The 8,290-nt window shown below is 41.7% G+C and overlaps 4 protein-coding genes across 4 annotated transcripts; 2 read left to right on the top strand and 2 right to left on the bottom strand.

The window, feature by feature from the left end:
* Window positions 1-227: 227 nt before the first annotated feature.
* Window positions 228-3,429, bottom strand: CBG02468 (the record flags this gene model as incomplete). The annotated part of the gene is made up of 7 exons (XM_045242555.1): window positions 228-297; window positions 346-865; window positions 1,559-1,739; window positions 1,794-2,266; window positions 2,316-2,577; window positions 2,942-3,013; window positions 3,367-3,429. 7 exons carry the CDS (start codon window positions 3,427-3,429, stop codon window positions 228-230), a joined length of 1,641 nt encoding a protein of 546 aa, XP_045092292.1.
* A 32-nt stretch (window positions 3,430-3,461) lies between these two features.
* CBG02467 lies at window positions 3,462-4,684 on the top strand (the record flags this gene model as incomplete). The annotated part of the gene is made up of 4 exons (XM_002630726.2): window positions 3,462-3,660; window positions 4,013-4,258; window positions 4,310-4,462; window positions 4,509-4,684. The coding sequence occupies 4 exons, from the start codon at window positions 3,462-3,464 to the stop codon at window positions 4,682-4,684; spliced, it is 774 nt and encodes a 257-aa protein (XP_002630772.2).
* A 168-nt stretch (window positions 4,685-4,852) lies between these two features.
* On the top strand, window positions 4,853-6,414 carry Cbr-fut-3 (the record flags this gene model as incomplete). Its single annotated transcript, XM_002630725.1, has 8 exons — window positions 4,853-5,119; window positions 5,166-5,337; window positions 5,386-5,611; window positions 5,690-5,816; window positions 5,862-5,950; window positions 6,001-6,090; window positions 6,138-6,285; window positions 6,334-6,414. The coding sequence occupies 8 exons, from the start codon at window positions 4,853-4,855 to the stop codon at window positions 6,412-6,414; spliced, it is 1,200 nt and encodes a 399-aa protein (XP_002630771.1).
* Window positions 6,415-6,694: 280 nt separating this feature from the next.
* Window positions 6,695-7,613, bottom strand: Cbr-ify-1 (the record flags this gene model as incomplete). Its single annotated transcript, XM_045242556.1, has 2 exons — window positions 6,695-7,169; window positions 7,243-7,613. 2 exons carry the CDS (start codon window positions 7,611-7,613, stop codon window positions 6,695-6,697), a joined length of 846 nt encoding a protein of 281 aa, XP_045092293.1.
* Between the last annotated feature and the right edge of the window lie 677 nt (window positions 7,614-8,290).

Consider the following 8,290-nt stretch of genomic DNA (forward strand, 5'->3'; position numbering starts at 1 on the left):
CGAATTCGAGCTCGGTACCCAACAAAGGGAAGGGAAAGTGTGGTAGAAGAGTGACCCGTTTCATTTGAATTTTTTAAACTTTTTCAGTTTTCACTGCTCAGAAAAGTTTTAAGGGGGATTTTTTTTGAGTTTTGAAGCAAATTATGGATAACAATATGAAGAAAAAAGGATATAACAACTGCAAAGATGATAAGGGATGAGGTAGGAATCATGAAAAAAGGCACAAGTTACGCCGATGGACGCTTCTCTCCGAATCTGAAATTGTCCTCGGAGTAGTACTGTAGGCTGTTGGGATATCTGAAATTTTGATAATGAACAAATAATACGAGTTTTGAATCGACTTACTTGTGTAACAAGAAATCCGGCCCAGTTGGGTTTTCGAGATACGGCAGAATCAGGATAGGCCGGCGGAAATTTTTGACAAGTTGGACTTTGGTAGGATCCTTTCTAGTCTTTCCAGCAGTCTTTTCAACCACCTTCTTCGTTTCCTTTTCGGCACGTTTCACACGAAGTTGCAACTCTTCCATGGTTGGAATCAAGGAATCCCAGCTGGTCAACTTGCTAAGTACTTGCTTTGGCTTTTCTTCGACTTCTTCATCGTCCTCCTCTTCTTCTTCCATCTTTCGCTTTAAAGCTTCTTGGCGCTCTTTTTCCCGTTTCGTCTCTTCTTTTTCACGTTCCTTTTCCTGGTTCCTGACCACTGGTGGGGGTGTTGTAGAACGAGGAATCGAACGGATGCTCTTCTCGTACTTTTTCTTCGATGAACAGCTTTCAGAGGAGTTGAGAACTGGAGTAGACGACGTGGAAGTGAGCCCATTCTTGTTGAAACGTAAGACCAGCGGTGGTATATGGCCTTCTGGAGGAGCTGAAAGAATACAGAATTTTCTCGAACACATATTGTGTTTAGTGATAAAAGTCCTCTCTTGATTTTTTCATGTAACATTTGAAGGCTTTAAAGTTTCGAGTTTCATGGTAACTTTGTATTGTACTTTTACAAAAATGCTCTGTTCTCTTTGCCTTGTTATTTTCCAGATCTTTAATATTGCCCAGCAAATGAATGTGTTTCAACCCATTATTTTTTATGACGTGTCTAAAGTTCCCAAATTTATGAGATTTGAGCTCAGAACGCAGTCTAAATTTTTTATATCTATACAGGGCGACCGGTGCTCATAAATCCCAGATTTGGAAGCTTTGGATGGGCATTACTTCGTCTTCGTCGTTTCACAATCACGTAACTATGGTCCAGTGGACTCTCCCTGTATCTGTGTCTCTTCTCATTCCCCTGCGCTTCTCATGTTCCTTATCCACTTCCCTGCTCTGTCCCTCCTTCTGTCCCTTTCCTTTCAAAATATCATTCCCACTCCCATCCCTGCATTATTTTCAATACCCATTTTCCCATTTGTTCACCACTTTTGAAACCTTTCGTGAAGTTTCATTTTGTTGAGAGAACGATTGTGTGTGTCTGACAGAGTCAAAATGATGACGTTCTGTGCAGTAGTGTGCAATTCGTGCTATGCAGTGAGGAGTGTGTAAGAGTGAGAAAAGAAGCACAACTCACTTGGGGCGGAAGGCGTGACCGTGGTAGTCGTCTGCAAAGCAGGAGAAGCAACTGCTGCCGGAGTGGTCGGTGTAGTGACCTTCTGGTTTTTCCGCTCGTACTTTCTCTTTTTTCGCTCAACTGTTCCGAAGCTACCGTAGCTGGCAGAAGCTTGAAGGCTGTATGCTAGCTGAAAATCTCTCTATTATTTAATTTGAAGGTGCGTTACGAGCAAAATTTTGATCCCTAGAAACACAGCTGATAATTTGCAACATACCTCTTCGTCTTTATGTTCTCGCTTTAACCGTTCTTCGTGTTCTCTGATATCAGAACCAATGTCGATATGACCAGGTAGAGTCTCACTCATCTGAGCGAACAATTCGCTAGTACTCTGAACAGCTTTTCTTGCTGCAGAAACAGACATCGTTGGTGTTTGAGGAGCCATTGCTGAAGAAATTCCTGGAGAAACTGAAATCGATAAAGCTCCGGCTGCTGTTTTAGTCCTCTTAATCGATGGTGCCACAACTTCATCTGTTGCTTTCCGTTTTCCGTTCTCTTTAGGAGTGATTGGTTTCGTTGAAAGCGATGCTGTTGCGTGCTTCAGCAGCTCACCACCAACCGATGCCGATTTATGAATACCATTTGTAGCGGGAGTAGCTTCGCCAGGTGAAACTTGATTTCGAGGAGCATAGGATCCATTGGATGGCGACACGAGTCTCTGTTGTGAACCTGTAGAAATATATTTTGGTGATGTGCTTGTGGTGAGGCTATTAAATACCCTGGAGTCCGGTAGATGTGACACGTCTTCCTGCCGGTGTGTTGGGAGTTATCCCTCGCTGCATGAGCTTTGCCATGCTGGGCGAGAGAACATTCGGAGTTGTATTCCGAGAAGAAGCTCCACTTTGAGGTCTCTTTGAGGTTTCGTCGCATACAATTTCGGACCAAGACTTGATCACTTCTCGACTTATCCTCAACAAAGCTGGCCATTTTTTGAAGTACTGCCTACGAAGCTGGTTTACAACGAATCCGATTCTTGTTTCCTGAAATAAAAATTATCCTTTTTCATTAGTTTTCCCTCAAAAATGCGCTTCCGTTCTTCGTTCTGCTCATACTACTTCTACATGACTAACGCCGGCGGGTTGTTTGTTAAATCTCATCGATTGACGTGCCTTGCCGCAGTTCGTGGTGTATACACAAGGCGAGAGTGGCTAGGCACGCGACGAAACATAATGCTGCAGAGAAGCTAGAGAGGTTAGAGACGGAGAGGAACACTTCCATCGGCGCGACTAGTCAGTCGGGGCAAGGCCGCCCGAGAAAGAAGGACGGCTGCTTGCTTGGCTCTAGCGGGCGGCTTCACGTCCGACGACGGGGTGTAAACGCGTGCTTTGAAAAGCCGAATCTCACCTCTAGAATTTCTCGGGTTGTCACCAACGGTCGCACTTCGTTGAGCAGTGATTCGCACAACGTCTGATCATCCTGAAGCGAGATAAATTGAATGAAACACAAAAAATATGCTGAATTAATGGAATTTGTGAATCAGATTTTCAGAATGGCTTCTGAAAAACTGATGGTTTAAACTCATCACTCAATCCTTTGGATTTTTAACAGTTAAAAACAACAAACAAAAAATATGAATTCATAAATTTTATTTTCAAAAGGCAACCACAAAAGAAGGAGAAAGGGGACTGAAGAAAACGAGAGGATAAACGGTAAATTCTACTTGCGACCTGAAAAGCTTTGCTTGAAAACCTGACCCAGTTTTATCAAATTTTGTGATTGTGAAATTATCGATTTTTGTCAACTATTTCAGTGTGAGGGACAGGTCTTACATTTTCTGCAGCTGTTTGAAGCTGTTTCTTGATTTCATCAACAGTCTGAGCACACGCGACCATCGAAACCGCCAAATGATTTGGTGGCTGCAAGGATGAGAGCGCAGCGCAAGCGACCATCCATTCACAGCCCGAGCTGGGCGACTGAACGCGCGCGCGCGACGCTCCCCCTTTTATACCCATCGGCGGAGAGAGAACGAGACGCAGACAGTAGGAAGGGTGAAAGTGCGCCCTCATTGGACGCAGAAATCAAAACTCCGCCCACTTATACGCGACGCACGTCGACGCGTCGCGGTTTCTCATAATTTTGTGTGTGTTTACACACTTTTTGACTGAAATTTCAGCGTTGATCAATTGAATCAGTGAAAAATTATTGAAATTTAAAAGATAATTATTGTTGAAAAATGAAACCCATATTTTAATAATCATACAATTAACTTAAGTGTGTAATACACCAAATGAATGATTTCAGACAAACTCGAAATAAGATTTATAATTTTTCCAATCGGAAAATGAATCGTCAAGACGATAACAATTGCAAGTTTTAACTGTTGTCTAGTGATACACTTCTGCACAGTAGCACGTTTATGTTTGTGAAAGCTGTTTAGTTGATATTCGATTCTCGAAATATCTTTTGTCTCTTTAGATGAAGCTAGCGAACAGAATTCGCGCAGCCAACCAAAAGGTCCATCAGAACCAGATGCTGGTCGAAAAGGCAGATTTGGCTTGCTAACGGATCCAATTAAAGGATTCAAAAGTGAAAATATCACCCGACCGTTGACTGGTCTATTCCGTAAATCTGGAAAGTCTACTAAAAAAACTGAGAACGATGACATACAAGAGCCAACAGTGGCAGCTCCTCCAACCAATTTCCCAAACATGGCTAGAATCTGTAAGAAACCACATTTAATTTATTGCTTATGAGGCATTTACCGATTTTCAGCTGCAACCATCGAGAGCGTTCAGATGAGTGAAGAATACAACAGTCATCGAGAATACAACGCGGAAACAGGAAGCAAGACAACATTAAGCGACGGTATCGGATTTGGGAATCAAGTCCAACCATTAGCTCGCTACTTGAAAGTAGGGGACATAGGTAGTGCTAACTGATTGATAAGCAAGGGAATTTGAAATATTTTCAGATGTATCACTCCTCGGGCGTACTTTCCCCACTGAAAGATCAAAAGATGAAGAAGTATCTTGGACAGCTCAAAGTCTACTCAGCAACCTGGAAACCCGTATCAAAAAAGAAAGGATGGAAGCGAAAGATAATGTACCAGAGTCTCGGATGCGTGTCAATCGCGAACCAGCTCATTAAATACAAATATCTGAAAATTATCTTATAAATTATATCAATCCAATAAAAATGTGATAATTTTCATACGAGCCATTTTATTTATTTTCCGGAAAGTGAATATATCCTTCCATCCATGCCTCTTACAGAAAATATGTTTATAAATATTCTCTTCCCATTCCTCCTTTTTAGATGAGGTTGCGACCCGCCAGTGTCTACAGATATTTGCTACTGGGTATCGGAGTATTTCTCGGCGTATATATGATATATTCTATCATCGGATATGATGATGGATCTCATGTTCCCATTCGTCCACAGCGACATTTGTATTTGACAGTTTCGCAGGACAGAATCGGTAGTCGATTCGGAAACTTGGCCCCAAAAAGGATACTTTACTGGACCACTGTATTCGGTTCAACTGTGCCTCATACGATGCTCTCCGACTGCCCTGGACTGACGGTAAAGTTATGAATTGGAACATTTTCTAAACGAGCAAAAAAATCAGGATCGTTGTGTGATTGACACTAATCGACATCAGCTAAGCTCGGCAGACGCCGTCGTATTCCATGCTGCCGACATTTCGAAATTCCCTCTTCCAAACACCAGAAAAGAAAACCAAGTCTTTGTTTTCAATTCAATGGAGACACCTGATAATAGCGGACGATTTGCTGTGCCAGGTTTAAAAAATCCTTTATAAACATAGTACAATAATCTTTGTTTCACAGAATCGTTCTTTAACTGGACATCCACTCATCTTCATTCCTCCGATGCCATTCACAAGTACGGATCATTCCTGATTTCTACTCAAGTCGCAGAGAGTCGAGGTTTTAAAGTTCAGAGTTATTATGTTCAGCCGAAGAGATTTGTCAAAACGAAAAGTGGAGTTTTTGGGCTTATTTCCAACTGTCATACCACATCAAAACGAGAATTGGCTCTGCAGGAGCTCGGAAAGTAAGTTGTTGTTGGTATCTCATAAAATGGAAATAATGAAAACACGTTTTTCTTCACAAGAACTTTATCAAATTTCAGACATATCAATGTGACGATTGCTGGGAAGTGTACATCCGACGAACGTCTCAAAACGATCTGCCCACCAGGAGTGGAATGTCTTGACATCTTTGAACAGTATCCCTTCTATATTGCTATTGAGAATACGGTAGGCCAAACTTTCGAACAATTATTTTTAATAGTTGTTATTCAGATCTGTAATGATTATGTCACCGAAAAGATTTGGAATCGAATCTCGGTGCCCAGCATTCCAATTGTAATGAAACGTCGAATTTACAAGAAGTAAGAATTCAAAAAGAAATTAATCTTTGCAAATTTGCTACTTTCTTCAGTATACTTCCTCCAAACTCTTTCATCGCAATGGACGATTACAAAAATCCAACTGAGATGGCGAATCATCTTAGAGCTCTTGAATCGAATTTGTTAGTTTTCTAAGATTTATTTCAGTATTACTCAAACCCTATTCCAGAACCGCCTATTCCGAATATTTCAATTGGAGACAAAAGGGAACTTGGACATCCGCCCCATGGAATTCTCCAGGCTACAGAAATGGTGTCTGTCGGGTTTGCGAACTTCTTTGGAAAACTAAAGACAATGGAACAGAATCAACGAAATCTGTGAGTTTGAAGAACTAATTGCGGTTAACTTTTATTCCATTTTTCCAGTATGAGAACATTTGGAAGTGGTTCGACGATGAGTCGCAGTGCGAAAAAGACGAATTCGTGCGAGGTTGGCTAAGTGGATAACTCCAACATTTGGAGTCCAAATCGCCACCGAATAATGTCCATACGGTTATTTATTATTGCACTGATCTCACTTTTAATTTGCCTATTCTTCATTCGGGTTCCTTCTAGTCAGCATAATGCCTTGTTAAGGAAATATTATGAAATAAAGTATAAAATATATTTACAAGTTCATTGTACAGAATCCATTTATCAGATCATGGAAAAGAATACCAGTAGAGGGAGTGAGAGAGAGCAGGATAGAGAGAGTAGGAGAAGGAGAGAAATATATCGAAATGAGAAGTTAGATCTGAATAGATGCTTCTTCAGCCAGCAAATCGTCGATGTTATAGTCCTCATACTTGTTCAATAAACTTTCTACCATCTTCTGAAATTCCTCACGACTCATAGTGTCCGTTTCGACATCGTTATACAACTCAGGATAATCTGTCGCCTCTTCCAATTTCACATCACCCTCTTGATGGAATTCGTCCAGACTCAATGGATAATTGAAATCGTCGGCGATTCGGGAAGCCGGATCAATCGGTGGATACTCATTCCATTCCTCAATTCCGAGTGAAGCAAGTTCGTTCGCTTCAATTTGCTGTGGATCGATGTAGTCGCCGAGGGGTTGTTCGTCGAAAAGAACAACATCCTGATCTGTCATGTTAAGCATGTCATCGGCAATATCAGCTGCGAGTGAATCAAATGAATGGCATCGGTTCGCCGTGTCGATTGGGGAGCATGGACTATTTTTTGTCTGAAAACAGATATTGAAGCTAAAAATTTTGTGAAATTGACGTTTTGTATTGCCCCTGACAACTCAGAAGCGTCTAAATCTACTTAAAAAACTGGAAAAGCGTTTCCCTCACCTCCTCCTGTTCCGGCTCCATCTTCTTCTCCACCACTTCATCGTCAACTCCATCTTCAAAAATTTCAAAGCCGATAGCTGGAATTGTCTGCTTCACCGCGGACGAGGTTATTTTACGAGCAGAAGCCAAATTCTGAAGTGATCTGGCGCCCGGCGTCTTCGATTCGTTGACAATCATGCCAAGACCACTTCGCAGTGGCGTTTTCTGAACATCCATTGGCTTGCCGAGCTTCTTCATTTCTGAAGGGAAAAAAGATACATTGACATAGAAAAAAGGGAACTTACGCATATGCTGTTGCATTGAGGTGGGCATTGGTAAGTTTCCGGTTTCTTCAAAGTGAAGGTCTTCCATTTTGGTTTATGCTAGTAGTTGAATGCTACAAGAGTTGGTCAGTCAGTGAATAATTTAAATCAGCGAATAAATAGCGAGAGAGGAAGGAAAAATCAGGAAATCGTGTCAATTGGTGTTTTTTTTTTCGAATATACACGGTGAGTTTTTCACTACCGAATGCGAAACAGTCTGCGACGTTTTAAAGTACAACGGACAAAAAAATCTGATTCATTTTTTTACTATATATTCTTCATACAATTTACTAAAAATTTATGGAACAGAAAAAAATTTATGGACTAGAATTCGAGAAAAAAAATTCCAAAGTTGAAGCAGCGGTAGTGAAAAACTCACCGTGAATCTAGCGGCGTCCACTCAACGGGGCGCACTTGTATCGATTGGTTGAATGCGTGGAGACCCCGCAAATTCCGGGGAAAGAAAAAATCGGGGAAAAAAACCGGAGAAAGTGGGCGGAGTCGAGAAAAACCGTGCGGCAAAACCGTGCCAGGGTTACAATTTAGGCTCCGCCCCCTCATGACCGTGTCCAAATGTGCAGAAAAACCGTGCCAGGGTTGCAATTTAGGCTCCGCCCACTTTTCTCCGGAGATTTTTTTTCCCCGGAATTTGCGGGGTCTCAATGCGTGGAAACAATCGATACAAGTGCGCCCCGTTGAGTGGACGCCGATAGATTCACGGTGAGT

Source organism: Caenorhabditis briggsae, assembly GCF_000004555.2.
Source record: "Caenorhabditis briggsae complete genome, chrII, whole genome shotgun sequence".
NCBI lineage: Eukaryota > Metazoa > Nematoda > Chromadorea > Rhabditida > Rhabditidae > Caenorhabditis > Caenorhabditis briggsae.